The following is a 23,331-nucleotide window of genomic DNA, read 5'->3' on the forward strand; positions in this document are numbered from 1 at the left end:
GAAGCAGAACCACTCCATGCAAACTCCTGGCTTTGGTAACTTCTATTCCATCCTTTTTCTTTCCTTTTGGAATCTCAGTTGCAGCTTCACCAGTTTCTACACCTCTTTCCACAGGCATATGAAGAAGGTCTCCAAGATGCAGGCTGTTACATTTAAATTTTACCTCTTTCTTCCATACAGGGAAACTGTCTGTCTCATTATAGACAGAGAATACAGAGCAGGGGAAGGTTTTTATTGCTTACTAACAAGTAAAAATCTCTGTTCTCCTGAGCCAGTTTGGGGCTTTTTTGCTCAGTCTTGCAATAAAATCTTAATTGACCAGCTGTTGTAATGATACAGATGTATCAAAGAGATTTAATTGGACGATCAGATGGAGTAGGAAGGTGAGAAATGAAAGTCTTCAAAAATGCAAACAGCTTCACTAATGGCCAAGAGTTGGAAGGAAAATAATGACAATTCCAATAGTAAAGTAACAAAATGAAACTGGCATAACAGGAAAGGAAAGATGGAATCAAAAATAGGGCTATGATGTCAGGAAGACACTCTTAAATGAGTGTGCCTTAGCTGGCATGTGAGCTCTGATTCTCTTGGGGGAACTGGAGGGTTTGGGTGCTCATTCATTGGGTGCATTTCGAGCTTTAAAAATCCCATATTCACAGTGACTGGGTATGCCAGACTTTCTGAGCCTGATGATCTCACAGCATCAGCAACTTCCCTCTTAACTGTATTCTTTGCTGTCGCTTAGAAACCAACTGCAGTGAATGCTGCTGAAGGGTGTGCTGCTGATAGATGAGTCAACAGCACCTCCCAGAGATGAGAACTAGACAATGTAAATGACCACAAATGAGGAAGCAGTAAGAGAAATAATGATTTTGGAAACTACTTTAATGTGTCTTTATTTTATTCTTCATTCTTACTAACATGTTTTGACAGCTTATGATAAAACATTTCTTCTCTGGTAGTTTTGTTCATTTTCAAGTTAGGTAAGCATAGTATTCAGTTTACCCACTTACAAATTATGAGATTCTATTTCTAGTGAAGTCCCAGATCTTTTCTGTGCTTCACAGTGTGCAAGTCACTCCTCTGGTTATTATGACACTGCTATTTGGAATGGAATTGTTTGTAACACGGAAAAGCCCTTCACTTAAGCTCCACCGTGGTAATACAGCTTTGGTTTTCTTCTTGGTGATTTTTCCCTTTGCTTTGTTTTTGAATTGGGTGAATTTGATGCTTATAAAAGTGAGACCAGTGTCACTGGCTGGAGCAAGGTACTTCACAGACATTAAGTGTGCAGCTCTGCCAATGCACCTCTATCCTTTTCTTTTTTTGTATTTATTTATATTCTTTTTAATTTAGTGCTGGTGAAAGGTGCTGGATTGACAACACTGGAGGCTGAAGCCCTCTATTTATCCACAGAACAGATACAGCATGGGCGGCAGCCGTGCAAGCTTCCCCACGCTGCCCCCACCAATGTGCCTCATCTCTGTCCTGGAGGGACCACCTCTAGAGGTGAGAGGATAGTTCAGTCTCCATGACCCATCCGAGCCTTGGCCTTTCTGCTGAGACTGCCAACAAAGCCACGATAGTCACGATGCTGCAGCTAACCACATTTCAGACAGGAAGTATATGAAGGCCAACAATTTATTTCACACGGACCACCTAAATTTATCAACTTAGTGTCTTTGTCACCTCTGGCCCTAAGCTGAGCATGATCATCTAAATTTTTAGTTTTTTATCAGATGTTTAAAGACTTCCTTTATTGGTTCACGTGTTCACCTAGAAGTGGAAAAAACAGTCATGCCATTGCATTCTTACACCACCTTCTCTTTTTAACTGCAAAGTCCTTTCTGGAGCTCAGCTACTAACACTGTTCTGAGGAGACAGGTATCTTTATGAGGTAGATTAGTTACATCAGTGACCAAAAGAAGCCACAGCCATTTGCATTAAGAATCCAGTAGGAATTTAAACCTTATTTCTAATTTTCCATTTCCAAGCAGGACCCTTTCACTGAAGTTTAAACCAACAGCACAAATTATTTGACTTGTCCAAAAAAAATAGTAGTCATTAATTCAGCAAACAAGTAGATTTAGATGATGTCCATAAACAGTAGATTAAAGAAGCAAACTTTACATTGAGGTTGTAATGTACACAATTTAGAGCAAGGATCTTAAATAGAATTAGAAAAAAAAATATAATCAGAATGCAGTAAGAATTCTCTAATTTTGCACTAATGATAGGGAAGGATGTTACTAGTTACTCTGTTTTTCAAATTAACAAGTACCTGCCTCAGATTCATCTGGCTTGACCCTTATGTGGGTTCTTCCCTATCAAGAAAGTAACACTGTTCTATGCAGGATCGTAAGAATTTCTGAATTTGTTCTGGCTTCATTTGAGATGACTCATGAGGCACTGCTGTAGCCCTTCTGGAATTAAAAATATATATACATATATATATATATATAAAAGCCTGTGTTGTGTAACCAGAAACTAACAAAAAGGCCTGGAAAGAGCTATGAGTGGTTTTTTTTTTTTCTCTCTCTTCTTTTCTTTTTTCTTTTTAGTAATTCATTTAAAACATGCTCGGAACTCCTCTAGTGCACTCTAAAAAGGAAAATCTGACACTTAATGAGGGACCTCCTTCCACACAGCCCCCTTTTCAGGTGCAGAAAATGAGTTCTGGTGTCTTATGCCGCACTTTGCAAGAAACCACGTTCTTGCGTAAAAATCCTTCTCAAAGCTAAAAAGTCATGATTCGGTACAGCAGCAAACTGTTCTCCTAACAGTAATAAAAATAATGAATTAGGAACACAGATTCATTAAGTTTGGAGATTAACTGTATTAATTTTCAGTTGCATTCCTTAAAATGCATACTTGCTATTTATGGATTAACATTTTCGTAATTAAAAAATGAAAAACTACCTTTGCCTTCAGCATAGGTTTTGCTTTCCCATTAATAATATGTAAAGTGCTGCACACATCAACTGTACCAAGTGTACTACAGCTGAAAGGAATAAGTCCTGGCACATACTGCAGCATTTTATATGGCCTCTGCAGTTGCTCTGAAAGCTTTTAAAAGATTTGACTTTGTTTTCTACACTTTGCCAGTCTCTGAAAAGGAGCCCTAGTGAATGTGCTCTCTATCTGGCTGAAGTAGCAGGCCTGATTATTAATAAACCCTTCAGTATAGCCACTCCTCCACAATTTGGAGGTATCCGTACTTAATTTTGTCTGCAAACTGGATGCTTGGCATGGTCTGTTATGATCTTTGTAGCTGTGGTTTACAAATTTAGGGCACCAAACAGCAGGGCTGTTTCTTAAACTAGATCCTGCCACCATATTTAGCACATGGGGATTTTTCAGGTCATGCCAAACAAGATCTCGTGGAAACTATAATATAAGCCCTTACAAACTGATGGCACATAGACATGGTCTGCATCTTGGACAAAAAAGAACAAGCATCACAAGATAAATAAAATGGAAAAGTTTAGCGTGTTGGTTGTGCAATGAAGTAGATGTGGGCACAACTGAAAGTTCAGCATCTTTACATGCAGAAACAGGGTTATTTGTGACGTGTGAGTAAAAGAGACTCAGCATAAAGTGTTAACACTGTTTTTCAAGGTGATGTTGTATACATCAACAAAGAATGTTGTCCATGTTTCTGTTTTATGTCTGGGGTGAAAATGAGTTCGGAACTAGAATGCAACTATTTTTGCAGCTGTTCATGCAGGGATGGGGGTGTGCATTAGTCTGGGTTCTGCCACCCCCTGATGCAACTGTTGCAATTGTAGGACTTTATCCTGCATTCTGCTGGACACGTTGTTCCTTCCACTGTGTGCTATCAGTCCCCCAAACTGCATGTTTGCTTTTGCTGGGGTAAAAGCTGCATTAACCAGCCCCAATGCCTTTGCTCATACGTTGGAGTGCTGTTCAGGTAATGTGTGTGGTTGTGGAAAGTTTGCAAAAGGGGGCATGTATTCCCCAAAAGCCAGCATGGCTCTGTAATGCGCTGTGTGCTGCCATCTGTTAAGTGCGTGTTTGTGACACAATTAAATAATCAGTGCAAATTAAAGCTCACTCTAGCAGCTTCACAACATCAATTTCTGCCTAATATTGTGCACCCCACAGGGATGTGCATATCCATAGTATCAGACTTTGAGAAGCCACTAGCAGGAATCAGTCTTCTGGCAAATTGTTGTCAGCTGTTGCATATCAGAAGGAATACTGTTGCGTGGCACTCAATCTTGAAGCACACCAGTCCCAGATAATTCTGCATTCTAGGAAACGTTTTATGTGAAACACTCTAATATCTTGTATTTGACAACTGTTCAGAAAACTAAATCTACCAAATCAAGCATACCCCTGCTATATGTTTCTAAGTATTGGTAAACATCCTGTTGTCATGTAACAGCTCAGTATAGCAACACACTGAGCAGTAATGCTATGTTAGGCAGAGGCATTCTAGTAAAGAGCCACCCCCCATTTATTACAGTTCTCTGTTCTAACAAGGAGGAAGCCAACTACATGGCAACACCTCAGTCTGTCTTTACTGTAACTGAGGCATTAAGCAGTTTGCTGCTTGAACTGAATGGTATAGCTCAGGCTTTTATCCTCTTCTTCCATGTTCAGTCCTAAAATGCACAATTTTATGGCATTTGTATAACTCTCTAATACTTTATGGGGTGAGGGAGCATTAGGCACTTAGAAGCATTCTCACAGATGCACACATTTTTCAAGAGGAAGAACTTTGCCACATAAAACTAGAGATGTGTCTTACACACCTTACACAGTCTGTCCTGTAACTGTAGCAAGCCAGTTCTTATTTGATCCTTGTGCTATGCACCCTACCAACAGTTAGCTGCTTAGTGGGCTCAGCACCGTGTTTTCTCGAGTCCTGTAAGATCATCGTCTGAACAATTTGCAAAGGTGGACTAGATCGCTGGGCATGCTGAGACATGGCTGTTGTTTGTCACGTGTACGTGATTATTCTCACTTGTTTACAGGCTCTCCCTCTCTACCAGATAAGTACCGCCACACTCGGGAGCTGATGATGTTGCTGCCAACCCATCGGGACCGACCCAGCAGCGCCATGTATCCCACAGCTATCATGGAAAATGGACAGGTAGCAAGTCTACTTGCTTTGTAGTTCAGCCACCTGAAGCCGTGACTTACATTTTTACTATTTTTGATCAGCTGAAAGCTCCCCTTTGTCTTGTTGTACAAACACTTGAATAGGATCATTTTCAGAGTGGTTCAAGAGATGATGCAGACATTTCCAAATTAATTGTCTATTGGAGCCACCCGTGTTGGTAGTCAAGTAATACAGATTATAATGACAATGTTAAAATTGCAAAAACTGTTGGTGAAAATGGACTCTCCTTACTTGCCAGTTTTGTCACATGAGCACTGGTCCACTGCACAAAGTCATGCTATCTTAATCATCCATTCTTCTAGAACTGTGTCTGTCCTCAAAGTTGTTTCTAAATAGCTTTATGGAGATTTTCCAGAGATGCTAAAAACCATGAAAGACTGAAACAATACAGTGTTTCCAAACAATCTATCCCCTTGTCTACTACTGGTGGCTCTGAGCAAATTGAGAAATTTAAGATGTGCCTAGATATCCACATTTTAGTTTGGCTCAGGCATGCACTTTTGAAAGGAATCTCCTGATCATGCCGCCTTACCGTACTTTGGTTCGCATCCAAGAACAGTCTCAGAGCATGTGAACTCAATGCTCTCAAATGAAACGAAACCAAAAAGTAAGCTCCAGAAGAGCACGTGATGCATTTGAGCTGCTCATGGGCACAAGACCAGGCTAGAGCTAGTCTGACACAGCTCCGCCAGAAAACATGAGCAGTACGAACATGGGTCCTCAGCGCTGTTACGCTCTAGCGATCCACTAGCATTGTTCTGCAGTGCTTGCTAACGTAGATGTAGCCTAAGGTTCCCATAGATTTTTAATTAAAATCCTTATTTTGCCTAAAGTGAATGAAAAGTCCTAGGGTTCTGCACCAGCTGTTCTGTAACTATTTTTACTTTTCTGTGCTAACTTTCTTCTCTCTCAGCCTCCAAGTTTCCAGCGCGCCTTGATCCAGCAAATGATTGGACCATGCAAACCTTGCAGTGATCCCAACCTGTCTGTGGCTGAGAAAGGTATTCTTTCTCCTGTTTAACATATATGCTTTCTAAAATATTATTACTCCGGTCACGCTGCAGTGAGTAACAGGCTTCTACATTTCTTGGCAGAGTGCCCTCTCTCACATTTTTAAATTGGGAGTTTAATTAACTGGGCCTTTTGCCAACCTATAGTCATTTCACATCATGCACAGAAGGTGGAGTTGTACAAACCTCTGTATTTCAAAAAAATGTTTTTGAGTTTATCATTGGGCCAAATGCTGCAGCTTTTATCAGGTAAAACTCGCAAAGCAGCAAATGAGAATTTACTTTCACAAGACTGCAGGATTTGGACCTTTTCTTCTAATATATTTTTTTTTCTTCAAAGTATTAACATATTCTTGTAATTTCTAAGGTAGTTTTATATTTATTTAGATTTATCATTAGGGATGTATGCTTTTTTAAATCACTGCTTTGAAAAACAGAAACAGAACCTCTGTTGTTGGTAAGCAGAAAATTTCAAGAGTTTAAAGAAGAACAATGACATGATACAAGGTAAGATGAAGCACAGGAAAAAAAATTTTTGAAGTTATGTTGAAAATCTCCTAAGTAACCCTGGAGCTTGACATGACAGGTTTACAAATAGATGGGAAATCACTGTGTCAGGAGCTGGTGAAGGATGATAGAGAGCTAACACAAACACGAAGAAAAGCAGTTTATTTGATGGCCTGAGAAAGGAGGAGCTTGTCAAAGGGGTGCCATGGACATAGTGATGGGCTCAAAAAATGATCTGAGCAGCAGCATTCTGAAAAAGCGTTAAGTGGGCAAAATTTGTGAGTCAAAATCTGAAACAAGGATTCTGCCATAAGCAGGCAACAGTCATGTATAGCTAGGAAAAATGCTATCTTGAAAATTACAGGTTTTAAGGCCAGGAAAGACCACGGCACTTCTCTGGTCTGACTCGCATAATGCGCTCCATCGGACTTTTCCAATATTCTTGTTTCAGTAGCTGTGCCTTAACTGAATCAAGTATTTTTTTTTTTAATCCAAACTTTTAGAGTTTCTAATAAATCAGAATCACCTACTACTTTTGCTATGTGGCAGCCTCAAAGAGTGGTCCAGACCAAAAGCGAAAGCCAACTTACTGTTCTGAACAAATAGCAGAATGATGATTTTTGTCCACAACAGAGAGACAAGAGAGGGGGTGAGAGGTTAAGAGCTCTGTCTTAGCCACGTTTGAGTTTGAACTGAACATGTGATGGAGAGGGTGAGATTTTTTTACTGGACAAGAGAAAGACTTGAAATAGGAAGGTATATCTGTGCATTGCCTATGTACAATACTTAAATTTGAGTTTGCGGGTAGTATTTATGCACGAGTGTAGTACACAGGACAAAGGAAAAGGGGATCAAGGACAGAGTCTCCTCCCAAGCAGTCCAAAGGAGCCATGAAAGGCACAGATAATGTACAGTAATTGCTCTCAGGGAATGGTGTTATGGGAATCCCAGCTCTTCAGCCAGCTTGGTAGTTCTCTGTAAGTTAGGATGTCACTTGCCTTGTTGTCTCTCAAGTCATGCCTCATTAATTTGTACAGACCCTTTCCTTCCCATGTCAGAAGCTCAGTTCATTAATCCTCATTAACAGCAGGCTGACAGTTGCCCAGAGCGTAATTGTTCAAAGGCAGCTTCCCTCCTAACAGAACTTGGCCCACCAAGTGAACACTGCTAGAAGAGCAAGCTGGGCTAGGACAGAGCACTAGGAGCTCCCCAGGAAGGCTTCCTCACAAAGCATTTTGGATAAAATACTGGTTTTAATAGGCAGCAGCCACCCTCCAAAATCATCTGACCTCAGCATGATTTCCAGCACTCTTAAATACTCGAAAGGGAGTGAATGAGGGAGCACTGAGAAAGTGTAACGGATTATGCACTAGGGCACCATGTTCATTTCTTTACATTCCCTGTCATTGCTCAGTGTGCCTGATTATTATTGTGTCATACTTTTTTTTTTCGATGGTCTTTCTTAGAGCTATCAGTACAGTACCAGACTAGTCAAAATATTGGCACCTTGTCACACTGCAATCCAAAGAATTACTTGCAGCAGTGGAGCTGCATCAGTCCCTCACAGCAGTGAGTATCTCAGGTGCAATCCAGGCATGCCTGTTCTGTTGTTCTGTAACAACTGCCATCATTTTTCATGTTAAATGTCCTCAATGGCTGCTACCAACCAGTACCCAATTTACAAAGCAGTGTAAAAGAAATGGGTCGTATACACATACTGATGTCCTCTTTCTTGTCATCAAGACCATCACCAGTATACAACAGTTAGGGATCTCAGACAGAGGAAGAGCCCATCAAGAGAAGGACTTATCGTCCTCCATCACATCAAGTGATGCCTGATCAGGCATTCAATTTCTAAATTTCTTCAGTTCCCTCTCCACATAGTCTTTAGACTAGAAGAAGGGACTGACTAGCTTTCCTCATGATAAGACATTTGGACATCGTCCTATCAATCAGCTGTGCTGCCTTCACACCTGTCCAAGTGACTTCAACTGAATCCTCCGAATTGAGAGTACCTGTGCCTTTGATGGCCAAAGAGTACACTGAACACAGAGGAGCCTGGGTCTGATGTTAGTTTAAGCAATTTATGGGGGAGTATCTCAGTGTAAAATCAAGTTTCATAAGCCAAACTAATCAACTTTTGTTCTGCTCTTCGTGCCTGATGCCAGTATAGCACAAGAGAAAACTAGTAAGAGTTGGCATAATAGCATCATCTTTTTTTTTTTTTTAAAGCCTTTTGACACCAATTACAGTCACAATTAGAGCTTTCTGGCATGCATACACCACGAATCTGGAGCCATTTTACCAGTGTCCAGATCAAATGTATCCACTGGTTTGAACGTGTTCTCTATCAAGATTCTTGGTATCTTCTTCTTTGTATGCCTTTGCTCAGATTGAGGGTGTTCCGCTTTAAAACAACATTTACTTTTATATTTTTAATGCTTTTTTTTCCTGCCTTATGAGGCTGTTATTTTGTGGTCTTTTTTACTTTAGAATGGGGAATTTCAGTCCTTGGGGAGCCTGAGTTCATGCTAACTTGGGAACGAAGGAAGAATTCCGAAGAAACCTTTCAAAGTCACTTTAGAAAAGAGATGTACCACAATGATTACAGGCATTTTAATTAAGGAGAAATCCTCTTCAGCTGTTTCTCCATGCTTCTATTCTCCATGTTTCAAAGTGAAGATGGCAAAAGCTATTTTAATCTTACTCTTCTTCTTTGGTAGACTTACTGGTTTATTATAATACTCAATATCCATTAATGAGGAAACCCTTCCTGTCCCTCTTTCTCCTGATTAACAAATGCCCAATCTCTAGACTAAACTGTTGTCTTTAAATGTTCTGCGATCAAAAATTAGTGTTACTCTGTAAATTAGTAAATTTTCCCTTTAAAGGCATGATTTCTACTGTACCAGCTTGAGGTGTAATTATCCTCATGTCCTTTATGTTCTTGTGTTTCATCAGGGTTCTGTCACATGTTCTTTGCTGCTCTGTAATCATTCATTGCCAAGCAGAATAGCTAACAACTGACATCTGTATTTGCAGTTCTATCAGTGTACTTTCCTTTTACCTACTCAGTAGTTTGCCAAAAACCTTGAGGAGCGCTACTGCTCCTCAAATTTGATAAATTGCCCAATAGTTCACAAAGGGCCAGACTAACAGACACTACAATCACCTAATTCTCACTTCCTTAACAATGCAACCTATAAACTTAACACACTGTAGTCTAGAAGATCTCTTTGTATGCTTATAATCCTACTGTTCACCTAGTCTCTAGAATCTATCCCCTTCTTACTACTTTTCTGAGTGCATCAGAAAGCCAGTCCTTCTGGCCCCCTAAAACCCCATTGTGTTACCCAGGATAAATCTGTTTCACTCCTTCAGCTGTGCCAGCAGCACCCAGCAGCTGGAGCCTAGACAGCGGAACCAGAGAGGCCCTGCCATTCCTGTCTGCCCACGTTGGGAGCATCTTGGCCCCACCAGTACCTCCCCGAAGCCTGCCCCATGGTAAGGAAATGCCCAGTAGGTCCACTGCATAATTCCTGCACTCATGCACAAATAAATCCTAGACCACTTACTTGAAAGTTGACCTTAGCCTATTTCTTCTATAAAACAAAAAAACAATCAGGAAAAAAAACAAAAGTCTTTCCTGATCTGCTAGGCTGAATATTGCACAAAGTTTTCAATTTTTTATTTATTTATAAATCTTCCAACTTTTACAGTCCTTACAGTAATGCAGACTCGAGTGTATTTTGGGACTAGAATTAGGTCTGTGAGTGCTGGAAGCCTGACCTGGCTTCTTGCCAACGACTATCTTCAGCAGTAGCTTAAGGTTACAAAGCTATTAAATGAAACTTCAAGTGTTCATTGTTTATGAGCCTGTTGCCTTGCCATGAGATCCTTGATAACAGAGGTGGGTGGAAATCTATCATTGCTCTGAAACTTCTCATTAGCGCTTTGCGATAACATGACGGATGCAAACTACAGTATCTATTAGAAGAGAAGCCCTAGGTTGGAACGGAGCTATCAGCATTTGGAGCCGTTACCTGGTATTACCGAGTCTAAAACCCCAATATTTTCACTGCAGTGAGGCTGTCTGCATTTCTGTTCCTTGTCTCATTCCAGGACACTACTCGCTGCACTTTGATGCCTTCCATCATCAGCTCAGTGATGCTCCTCCAGCACTGCCTGCACGAACATTGCGCAAGGTAAAAAGAAAGTCGCAGGAGAGCAGAGTAATATAGATGGAAAATAACAGGTTGCTGAAGAAATCCTCTCCTCTACTCCTACCTCAAAGCAGCTCTTGAGTACAGAAACACTGTTTTTAATGTGCTAGTAACTTAAACATGAGAAAATCCACTTATAACCTATTCCACAGTTGAATTCTATAGAATTAACTTCCCTGTGTAATAGGCCCTTCTACTTGCCTTCATTGCACAGTATGCTGTGATTTCAAGCATCCTCAATATGGTGGGAGGGAAGGATATCACCACAACTGTTTAACAGCTCCAGTGTTGTTAGGTGCCCTTCTTGCCCACAAGAGGTACTTCTACACGAGTCAGGGTAATGTGTGTACAAAACAGTAATCACTGACATTCTGAACACAAAAGGAATTGGTACCGTTGGTACCACTCTTAACACACTGTAAACATCTGAAACACAGCAGCCAGATGCAAAGCTGCCTCCCGTGTCACTTTTAACATGATTTTATCTTTCTCTGAACAGTCCCCTCTTCATCCCATCCCTGCATCACCCACCAGTCCCCAGTCCGGCCTGGATGGAAGTAACTCCACCTTATCTGGCAGCGCCAGCAGTGGCGTCTCCTCCCTGAGTGAGAGTAATTTTGGACATTCCTCTGAACCCCCTCCTCGCACAGACACCATGGATTCTGTCCCAAGCCAGTCCTGGAATACTGATGAAGATCTAGAGACACCCTACCTCCCTGTCAGGTACAGTCTCTCTGAGCCTGATGTCCTAGAGTCACTCAAATCCCAGCCGTGCCGAAGCCACTCTGCACCATCTGGAGTCATTCCTCAGGACACCATGGACCCACCAGCTCTACCCCCCAAACCTTACCATTCCCGGCTCCCAAACGTGGAGAACGAAGAGGGAATGATAATTGATGATGACGACAAACACCGTCCATTGCATCGCAAAGTGTCCCAACCAGTGAGCGGTGGAAAGGAAGAACAGGCCAGGGTAGCGTGGGAGCATGGCATCAGTGAGCAGTAGGGGAACTCCTGGGCAAGCAGCTTGCATCATCATTCCCGGTCTGACAAGAACGAAGAGACATCAGGACTCAGAGAACAGCAAACCAATTTTCTACTGCCGTGAGTTAATGTCTGGAGCCCACACAATCAATTTGGGCCAGCATGCAAGGTTGCTGCTTTCCTTTTTAATTTCTTTTTACACCTTTCAGTTGTGTTTTTAACTTTCTGTGCAGTGGACGGTTTATTCCTTCTGCAGTTTCTTAACCACACCACATGGCACATGAGCCACCGAGACTTGCAGAAGCTGAAAAATTTTAAGGGGGGGTGGGGGGAGTGGGCGGGAGGAAACGTGACAAGTTGATTTTAAAACTGCTTTCCTCCCAGTTCTGAGACGCACACGAGTAGAAGCAGTTGCACTAGGGACTTACTTCTTTGCTGTACAGAAGTGAAAGCTCATTGCTGAATTCAGGGATTCTATGAACTGTCAGGCTGGAAGGTGCATGAGCTGCAGGCAGTAGAAGATGGCAATTCTAAGAAGAAATTGGCTCTTTTGAGAGCAGGATTGTACATATCTGTGCAGTGATCTCCCTGCATTGGTTCACAGGTGCTGAGGCGATCTAACCAGTGCTCATGCACTGATTTCCAACGTATCATTTCCAACAAACTCTGCCTCCTTTGTTTTTTCACGTACTGTTTGATTTCCTAAATTTTGCTTTCACTGGCTAAGCCAACCTGCTTTCTCATTGGAATCATATGATATTCATCTACACTACAGGGTGAAAGAAGGTTAGTAGCCATTGGAGCTGCAACTTGATTGGAGGCCTTTCTTATGCCTAACTTCAGGCAGGCTGTTGACACCAGCATTTCTATTCCAGTGTAAAAAATAAAAAAATAAAAGTTGAGCTACTCATGCCACAGCTGATTGATGACTCAGCCAGTAAAGGAAAGGTGGCTTAAACACATCATATTCCCAGTCCTTGCCGCAGGGCTGAACAATCATGATCCTCATCAACTTCCATCACCCAGGAGCTGAGATTCATTACCTGTTATCATAATATCCTCAGTCCTTCTTGAACACTCACTGCAGCTGGTGTACAGGCGCTCCATCCCCTGCTGTAGACCGAAAAGGCTAAAATGTAAGAAATGCCCAGTGTATAATGTGCACCCTAAAGTCAGGGATTTTAAAGGCAACCTGTAAAGAAGAAACACTTGTTTCCTCTTTTGCTTCTTCAGTATGTATAAAGAAGCTTTAAAGCTTCTATTTTGCTTATGGGAGGTTAAATTTCCCCCTTCCCCCATGCTGCAATACAGGGTTTTTTCGTTTTTTATTGCCAGATTCTGTAAAGGTTTGAAGAATTTAGTGGAAGTGTGATGTTAGAGAAAACAAAAAACAGAACTATTGCAGAGAGGGAGGCAATGTTAGTCTATGAATGCAAAAATAAGCCTAATAATATTTGCTTAGTTTAATACATGATAAACCAGGAAAATATTCTGCAGTAACAGAGCCAACACTTGTTTTTCTAATAAATAAATAAATAAATAAATCTTTTATTCCTATTTTTTTCCCCAAGAAACTTTCAGTCAGAAGGAGGGAGAAAGTATCAAATATTTAATATTTCTTAGCTAAACAAGGAATGCTCCTTCTGCTTACCACACCTATACACCTTTTAGCCTTCCTTATATCCCTTTTCACCTGCAGATTGCAAAGCACACTCCAGAGGATGGTAAGAGAGAAACCACACACTTTCTTACCATTGAAAACTCTGCAGCACATTCAAATAAGAGAATTCCTCCACCACACAAATTGTCAGAAACAGGAACAGCACTGAACACGCATATCCAGTTCTTGTGCCAAGCACTTACCTTCTCATGCTACATCCATAATGCTACAAATATAATATGCTTTGCATAAAGAAGCAAAAAGGATATCACAAATCTTTTTACAGGTCACCTTTAGCACTACCTCTAAATAACATGACTGGGCAGAGTACATTGTTCTGAATTCTCCTGAAGATAGTCTGTCTGCATGAAGTCTGGACTCAGTCAGCTCTTGTATGAAAGGGATTTTTAAGAGGATTTGTATCTTGTCTTTCTCAAATTCTATCCCATGTGAAAGTAATAGAGTTTTGTTTTTGTTTCTTAAATGGCCTGTTTGGCTGGAACAAATTCTCTCTTGCTTCCTCTACTTTGTTACTAACACAGGCTGCTTGTAATGACTGTATCATTGACAACAAAAACAATGATATTAAAACCTGGCTTACAGTGAACAATTCATCTCTATCAGGAAGGAGAGTTTTCCAATGCTAAGACAGTCCTAAACCTTAATGAACAAAGTCAGACCCCTGGTATAGATCAAATAGATCAAATGTATGAAAATTGTTCTCAGTGAAGTCAGGATAACCTCTTAGAAATTAATAAATTATTTTCACATATGCTATTCTCCAATCTGATTGAGATTCTTCAAGTGAAATTTTAGGAGAACTAAGTATTCAGTTTCATCTCCCCGTCCCTCTTTTTGGTAGGAAGATTAAAAAGGAGTAAACGTAGTGATTTATTGAGCTTCCCCATAGCAAAAACAGCAGGTCTTGGAAATAAAGCTTTGTAAAAGCAAGTCTGCAATTAACATAGGACTAAGTCCCAGTCTGTTAGAAAACCTACCAGCTGGGCTAAACAATCTCTTCAGAACACACCCTCCTGCTCTGATCAGAGAGACTGCAAAACAGCTGTGTGCCCATTTTGGCATATGTGATGTTATTGCATTTTTTTTTTTTTTAAGTGTCTGAAGATCAAATCATGTACGCAAATACCCAGTTTATGGTAGGTCCACACAGAGACAGGCAGATTCACTTACTTATAAAATTTGAGCAACTTTGGGCTTAATTTCTATTCCTGATCCAATGTCTGCCATGCATTTTGTCTCCCCTTCCAGTGCTTAATTTCAAAGGGGACAAAAGATAGAAAGACTATTCCAAAAAAATCGAGATTTCATAGATGTTGAAATAATAGTGCTGTGCAGGGTGGGTTGTCTTATAGCGTATAAAACTGCAACGTCAAACTCAGTCCTGCAGCAGGTGGAAGCAATAGCACTTGGTTCATTTGCCCCTCAAGATGTGAGGATTCATTGTATAACCGCAGTAACAGGATGGTTTAGAAGGGTACATGATTATTCTATATTCATGTATTAAGTTTGAATCAGAAGTACTTGCCTTAGGTTTCTGCATAACAAATATGTATTCCCAAGAAAACCAGTGGAAATCTGCTACAAATCTCTCCATCTTCAATGTACCTGCTGGCCCCATCTGAAACAAAAGTGAGAAGGAACTACAGTAATAGACAAAAAATACTTAGAAAAATATCACTGAAACCTATACATTTTTTTCTCAATGGTTGGGAAGAAAGCTTTCATTTCATTGCTATGTGAAAGACTAAGATTTCTTTTCTTTCTCCCCTTCCTTTCATTTCCCCTTTAGCTTACTTGCCCTTTTTTATAGGTAAGTAAGTAAGGGATATAGCATATCCTTTCTGTGGGAGAATCAGCCAAAACTGGGGAGGCTGGAGAGAGCAAAAGCCTTTGGGAAACAAATTAGATGATATTTAAAATTTTCTCTGATCATACTTCTTTGTAAATACCCCCATCTGAATGCTGTGTATTTGTACAGGAAATTGAGCAAAAAATGTATAGATTGTGATGTCTGACTGGTATTCTGCCCTGTAAATGTGTTTTTAACCTCTGGCATTCTGTGCTTATTTAAAAAAGGCAAAAACCTCTAACCACTTCTCTTTTGTGTATCCATGTTTAAAATAAAATCAAAAAAAGCTATCTATAATGGAAATCAAATTTAAAAGGAGAAAATAATTTGTACAAGTGTCCTAAAGGTACTTCATTGTATATATTGTGATAGCATGTTTCCAGAACCAACAAATAAGTGGTGTGAATTTTAGATGTAAATATCTGCCGTTTGTTTGGGGTTTCTTTCCCTTACCCATTCACTCGACTGCTGTGATGTGGAATTAAAGATTAATACCTGATATTAAAACTGTACAGCTGTATGGTCATTGCACTCCTCCTGACAGGGTTGGCCTCAGGCTGCTTCAGATATTCACAAGATCTGTAGTTGTCAAAAGGAGAAGCAGCACAACTTTTATCCTTGCAGATTACATTAAAGGAGCAGCTAGCATGTATCACAGAAACAGCCATCTCTTGGCAATTTTGTGTGAGCAAGAAAGACGGGGGTCAGCAAGAAAGACCTCAAGTCTGTTACGTATGGCAAGGGAACAGTTTCCAAGTTGGTCTCAAACTGGCAGTACACAGTTTTATTTAATCTTTCAACTTCTTAGAGCAACCATGATGTATATTCATCAGCTAGTCTGGTCAGCATGGGATAGTTACATGACACATGCAATGGCCTGAGATGCCTGCTTGCCCATCACAAACTTTAATAAACACTTCTGAGGCAATACCTTCAACTATGAACTAAATAAACAATTAGTTCTCTGTTATCTCCTTCAGCTTTGATTGCTACTCAGTGAGCAACAGGTAATTTCACTTTTCTATTGCAAGAGCAAGACACTGGTAGGGGTTTCATTTCATTCTCAATTTTAGGTATTTAAATACCTATCATTTTAACAGATAAAATGTGAAAGAATAGCAATTAAGACATGTAGGAAAATGGAATTTGGGAATTTACAGCTATAGTTGTATGTGATTAATCTCAAAAGAGGTCCATCTTCTTCCATCAGCACTAATAAATCAGGTCAAGATGCAGGACATAGAAAAGGTAACCCAATTCTCCCATCCTAGCTTGACAAATGAACAAAATGTATATGACACTAATCTCAAAAGACATTTAGCAGTAAAATAGAATAAGAGTCTATTTTAAGCTGGCCCTGTGGTACGTACATGCAATGCCAATCACCCTCTCCATTAACTATATACCCCATAAACTGCATAAAAATACTGAGATGAGATAAACTGTAACAAGGAAGGTTCAGCTAGCTTATCAAAATGCAGCTTAATGGAATAGCATTCAGCTGACATCTGGAAAATGTCTGTATGAATCAGACCACTTTGAGCCTCTTCCTTTTCTGTTAAATAATTTTTTATTCAACTAAAAAAATTTATTAACAAGCACAGGAAATGAAAACAATACGTGGCACAACAGAATGATGTATTAAGCCTTCCAAGACTTAAGCAAGAGTTAAAAAAAAAAAAATCTTTTCATTTCTATTAAAACCAAAAGCACAATTACGTTATCATTTTGGCGCAAGTCAAATACTTTAACCTAAGGCCAGACTAGTCAGCTGTCTCCCGGTTTAACCATACAATTTGACCAAATTATGTACCCCTTAGCCTTAAGCAAGAATATCATCAACCTTAAGATTTAATCTAAATCCTTAAGATACTACCTTTATCGCTACATCCATTAATGTAACCCCTCCCCCCACACTGTCTCACAAACACTGTGACCTGTTCAATCACTGCTGTCCTCCTCCTCCGCTCATTCTCCATTCTTACCACAAGAGCCACAACACCATTAAGTGATTGTAACCTAAACACTATCTATCTTCTTTGACCTAGCAGGAAAAGGGGCCTACCAAAACCTACATTAATTCGTCAGCCATCGAGAAGTACATTCTTACTCTGATTTGGCATTGCTGCCCATACTGTGACCTACAACGTTAGTTAAATAAAAAAAGAATCCTTTGAATTTATGGGAACAGTCCAAGCTATAATTTCTGCTGGATTCCTAGCCTCCATTCACACATTTACCATTGGTATGGACATAAATACACAAGCTTACTTTACATGAGCTATCATATATTAAAAACTCATGACATTTTATTTTGATAAATATATATAATTTTTCATGATTTTATATATATATTATATAATTTTTCATACTAGCATAAAAAATTTTAAACAATTTCATTATACTATCACAAAGTAAGTGTAGGTAGTAAAATGCAGGCATACTATGCGCTCATCATTTCATTTTTCCTATTTATTACTACAGAGGAATTAATTAACAGGCACTGTCCTAGCAAATTCCTTGCTGGACAGCGCTCTGAATGAAACGCACTACATCATTACAGCCCAATTCTACAAGGTCCCAACTAAAGTGTTCTCCTTACTGTTATGACAGGAGTCACACATTGAGTCCACCTCTTCACAGGCTTTACATCTAGCCTACAAGAATTAAAGCCAGTTTTGGAATAAAATTTACAAGAATTAATGAGACATTCTTTTCCTAACATTTCCTAATCCTAAGCCTTGGTGGAGTAGCTAAAAAGTACTCAGATGATCCAGATGCTGCCTTTTAGAAATGCAGTATCATCTTCAATTGGCACATTGATTTCCTTAAAAAATTGTGTGTGTATATATATATATATATATAAGCATTGCTCCTGCAGTTATGTGAGATGCATCCTCACATAAACACAAAGTCTCATTACTATAAACAATCATCATATCTCCACACATTCAGAATGACTCCACAGCTAACCTACACCTGAACCTACAAAGGCCAAGCAAGGCCAAGAAAGGAAAGCACTAACCACCAATATGTATGTTGGTTTTTAACTAGTTAAATGATGTTTCCTTCTTACAAAACAGGTCCAGTTCACAGCCTTGTCAAAACTCAGTATAGGTTATGCCTTAGGGATCACCTCATTGCAACTAGGCTTTCAAGATGCAACCCCCTCTCCCCACCCCAAATACAGAACCACCGCAGTTCCACTGTAATGCACCTTAACAACTGTTCTCCACAATTGGACTCTTGTCCCAGAATCACTGAAGTTGACAGGAACCTCTAGAGAGTGTCTGGTCCAGCACCCCCTTCCCACCCCCCCACATCAGGGTCAGTTACAGCCCATTTTCCAGACTATATATCTAGTGGGTTTTGAGGATCTGCAAGCACCAAGGCACCCCCTGGGCAGCCTGTTTGAATGCAACCACCCTCATAGTAAGAACCTTTTCTTCCTAATGGTTAAACAGAATTTCTCATATTTCAATTTGTGGCCATTGCCTCTTGTCCTATCGCTGGATTCCACTGAGAAGACTCCTTTGTATTAGCCTATTTACAATGACAACAAAACTAACACATACGAGGAACAGATGCACCAGAGCAATAGATAATCTACATGAAGTTATTTTACCTTACAATTTTCACTATAATCCCTCTTCCATCTCTCAGATTTTTTTTTTTTTTTTGCCTAAGAGACAACATGACAAGCCACTGAACACTATGATGTGAACACTTCATAAAGGCCAGTGGTATTTCTGGATCTACAGCTTTTGTAGCAAGTTTCCACTGTAAAGCACAAACACTGTCACATCTCTGTCTCAGATGTCTACCTAGATGTATTGACAAATCAAATTCCACTTCACGTCAAGCCATCACTAAAATCTCTTAATCATCCAAATAAAAGTAATGAGCAAAATTTGTAATTATTTCACTCTCTTCTAATACTATTTCAGGCTAGGCTGAACAAACTCCCTGACTACCTCTCTGAAATGCCTGTACACCAAGGCACGCAGCATCAGGAACAAACAGGAGGAACTGGAGATCTGTGTGCGGTTGCAGGGCCATGATCTCATTGCATTCACGGAGACATGGTGGGATAGCTTACACGACTGGAATGCTGCCATGGATGGATATGTGTTTTTTAGCAAAGACAGGCCAGGAAGGCGAGGTGGTGGAGTTGCTCTTCATGTGAGAGAGCAACTGGAATGCACTGAGCTCTGCCTAGGGGTGGGGAAGGAGGCAGTCGAGAGCTTATGGGTGAAGATCAAAGGGCAGACCAACACAGGGACGCTGTTGTGGGTGTCTACTACAGGCCACCTGACCAGGAAGAGGAAGTCAATGAGGCCTTCTATAGACAGCTGGAAGTAGCCTCACGATCACAGACCCTGGATCTCATGGGGGACTTCAACCACCCTGACATCTGCCGGAGGGACTACACAGCAAAGCACAAACAGTCTAGTAGACTCCTGCAATGCATCGATGATAACTTCTTGTCACAAATGGTGGAGGAGCCTACGAGGAAGGGTGTCCTGCTGGACCTTGTCCTTACCAACAGAGAGGGACTGGTTAGAGATGTGAAGGTTGGGGGCAGCCTTGGCTGCAGTGATCACGAGATGGTGGAGTTCAAGATCCTGCAGGAAAGTAAGGCAATAAGCAGGATTGCAACCCTGGACTTCAGGAGAGCGGACTTTGGGTTCTTCAGAGACCTAATTGGTGGAGTCTCATGGATTAAATGGATTAAGGCCCTAGAGGGAAGGGGGGTCCAGGAGAGCCGGCCAGTATTCAAACATCACTTCCTCTAAGCTCAAGAGTGGTGCATCCCTCCGAGTAAGAAGTCCAGCAAAAGGGGCAGGAGACCTGCATGGATGAGCAAGGATCTCTTGGCCAAATTCAGAGAGAAGAAGAAAGTACACAGAATGTTGAAGAGGAGACAGGCTACTTGGGAGAATTGTAAGAATGCTGTCAGAGTATGTAGAGATGCTGCGAGGAAGGCTAAGGCCCAGCTGGAATTGAGTCTGGCAAGGGACATTAAGGACAACAGGAAGGGCTTCTTCAAATACATCAGTAGCAAGAGGAGGACTGAGGAAAATGTTGGCCCACAACTGAATGGGGCAAGGGCCCCGGTGACAAGGGATACAGAGAAGGCAGAATTACTGAATGCTGCCTTTGCTTCAGCCTTCCCTCAAGAATCTTGCAGCCTGGATGTAAGGGAGAAAGTCTGGAGAAAGTAAGACTTTCCTTTGGTTGAGGAGGATAGGATTAGAGATCTTCTGGGCAAGCTTGACATCCACAAATCCTTGGGCACGGATGGGATGCACCCATGGGTACTGAGGGAGCTGGCATATGTTGTTGCCAGGCCGTTCTCCATCATCTTTGAAAACTCATGGAGAACTGGAGAGGTGCCTGAGGACTGGAAGAAAGCCAATGTCTCTCCAGTCTTCAAAAAGGGCAAGGAGGAGGACCCAGGCAACTGCAGGCCGGTCAGCCTCACCTCCATCCCTGGAAAGGTGATCAAGAGTAGTCAGCATGGATTTACCAAGGGGAAATCCTGCTTAACCAATCTGATGATAGCCTTCTATGAAGGAATGACTGGGTGGGTAGATGAGGGCAGAGCAGTGGGCGTTGTGTACCTTGACTTCAACAAGTCTCCCATAACATCCTCCTAGGTAAGTTCAGGAAGTGTGTATGGGTTAGACGAGTGGACAGTGAAGTGGATTGAGAACTGGCTGAAAGGCAGAGCTCAGAGGGTCGTCATCAGTGGCGTGGAGTCCAGTTGGAGGCCTGTGGCTAGTGGCGTCCCCCAGGGCTCAGGACTGGGTCCCATCCTGTTCAACTTTGTCATCAATGACCTGGATGAGGGGACAGAGTGCCTCCTCAGCAAGTCTGCTGATGATACCAAGCTGGGAAGAGTGGCTGACACAGCTGAGGGCTGTGCTGCCATTCAGAGAGACCTGGACAGGCTGGAGAGTTGGGTGAAGAGGAACCTCCTGAGGTTCAACAAGGGCAAGTGCAGAGTCCTGCACCTAGGCAGCAGTAATAACCCTAGGCAGCAGTAAAAGCTGGGGGCTAATGTTGTGGAGAGCAGCTCTGCAGAGAAGGACATGGCAGTGCTGGCGGATGACAAGTCGACCATGAGCCAGCCATGTGCCCTTGTGGCCAGGAAGGCCAATGGTCTCCTGGGGTTCATTAGGAAGAGTGTTGCCAGCAGGTCGAGGGAGGTGATCCTGCCCCTCTACTAGCCCTGGGGAGGCCTCATCTCGAGTACTGTGTCCACTCTTCTGGGCTCCCCAGTACCAGAGAGACATGGAGCTACTGGAGAGAGTCCAGCGTAGGGCTACAAGGACGATCAGAGGGCTGCAGCATCTCCCTATGAGGAACGGCTGCGAGAGCTGGGCCTCTTTAGCCTGAGGAAGAGAAGACTGAGGGGGGATCTTATCAATGTCTACAAGTATCTGAAGGGAGGGTGTCAAGGGGACGGGGCCAAACTCTTTTCAGTTGTCCCATGCAACAAGACAAGAGGCAATGGGCAAAAACTGAAGCACAGGAAGTTCCACCTGAACATGAGGGGGAATTTCTCCACTGTGAGAGTGACAGAGCCCTGGACCAGGTTGCCCAAAGAGGTTGTGGAGTCTCCTTCTCTGGAGATATTCAAAGCCCGCGTGGATGCAACCCTGTCTAACATGCTCTAGGTGAGCTTGTTTGAGTGTGTGTGTGGGAGGGGAGTTGGACTAGATGATCTCCAGAGGTCCCTTCCAACCTTACTGATTCTATGACTCTACTAGCTGGGGAAAAAAATCAGAACTAGTGGAAAGTCCCAAACACAGAATTATACTGAAAAAAATTGGCTTTTTCCAACACATATCCAGCTTAGACTAGTAACAGCCAGAATGTTCCAACAACTCTGAGGATCAGCAAGAGCTTTCCAGCACCCTGGTTGTAGATGTGACAAATCTCTAACCCTTTAAAGAAAGACAGTGGCTGGAGGGACCTGTGTGTGGAATGACAAACTACTAGAAACATAGTCATGGATCAAAAGGATGTAGACATTTTCCTTTTGGAAGATGATCCAAAAGGAGAGCCCCTGGAGCATGGAAAAACAGACTATAAATAAATAAACAAACAAAAAGGAGTCTTCATTTTTCTTCAAAATCATCTGAGAATTCCATATTGAAACATATCAGGAGACTTGCTTCCCAATTCAAAAACAGTCACTCCTATCCTGTCACATGCCCCCTTCCATAAAAAAAGCACAAAACGCCTACTTTGTTTGAAGAACTGAACACTCCTTTGACAGTTTGAAACTTCCTCCAAATTCCTGAGCTCTTAAATTCTCATAATTCTGGATCTAAACCTACCTGCCAGTAATTAATTATACCCTCGATTTTGCAGCTCTTTTGGCCACTATCCTGATATGCAACAACAGCAAATTAAGTAACCATCTCTGCACAACTGAGTCACGCTAGTAGACAAAAGGCATAAATTTAGAAAAGCCAAAGATCTTCCTAAAGTACATCCATTTCTAATAATTTTGAGAATTGCTGTGGACTGATTTAAAAAACAAGACAATGATACCATCACTAATCATAATACATACATTTTGAATGGCAACATGATCTACAAAGATGAAAAATCCACCTTTTCTAGTCAATAAATACATGCAAAATATTCACAGTGGTAAGACACAATGTCTGTGTTATACTCACCTGCTATGTGACCTAATTTGAACCAGGCTGCTCCTCTTCCCCATCTTGCCTCTCTCATCTAGTCAGGCTTACAACATTCAGTTGATAAGCTGCATGAAAATTCCAAAATAAACACTGAATATTTTTCAAAGCTCATAACGTGGCTTACTATTAGCCTTCCTATCCCAAGAGGTCCACATCAAGCTAAGGTACATGGACATGACTTAGCCTCTACCTTCTTTCATAGAACGA

The 23,331-nt window shown here is 41.3% G+C and overlaps 1 protein-coding gene and 1 long non-coding RNA gene across 2 annotated transcripts in view; one reads left to right on the plus strand and one right to left on the minus strand.

Moving 5' to 3' along the window:
- The window catches only part of DOCK3 (dedicator of cytokinesis 3), a 203,793-nt gene extending 187,883 nt beyond the window's left edge, over nucleotides 1–15,910 (plus strand). The window contains exons 50-53 of the mRNA XM_062585966.1: nucleotides 5,001–5,119; nucleotides 6,063–6,150; nucleotides 10,789–10,871; nucleotides 11,389–15,910. Of these exons, the coding sequence (XP_062441950.1) occupies nucleotides 5,001–5,119; nucleotides 6,063–6,150; nucleotides 10,789–10,871; nucleotides 11,389–11,895 (797 nt within the window). The 3' untranslated portion in view covers nucleotides 11,896–15,910. The remainder of the gene's footprint in view (nucleotides 1–5,000; nucleotides 5,120–6,062; nucleotides 6,151–10,788; nucleotides 10,872–11,388) is intronic.
- On the minus strand, nucleotides 15,086–23,161 carry LOC134145933 (uncharacterized). The gene is made up of 3 exons (XR_009959720.1): nucleotides 23,101–23,161; nucleotides 15,899–15,982; nucleotides 15,086–15,172 (listed from the first exon to the last, which is right to left on the minus strand). It is a non-coding gene; the product is annotated as an uncharacterized LOC134145933 (long non-coding RNA).
- Between the last annotated feature and the right edge of the window lie 170 nt (nucleotides 23,162–23,331).

Source organism: Rhea pennata, chromosome 12, assembly GCF_028389875.1.
Source record: "Rhea pennata isolate bPtePen1 chromosome 12, bPtePen1.pri, whole genome shotgun sequence".
NCBI classification, from domain to species: Eukaryota; Metazoa; Chordata; class Aves; order Rheiformes; family Rheidae; genus Rhea; species Rhea pennata.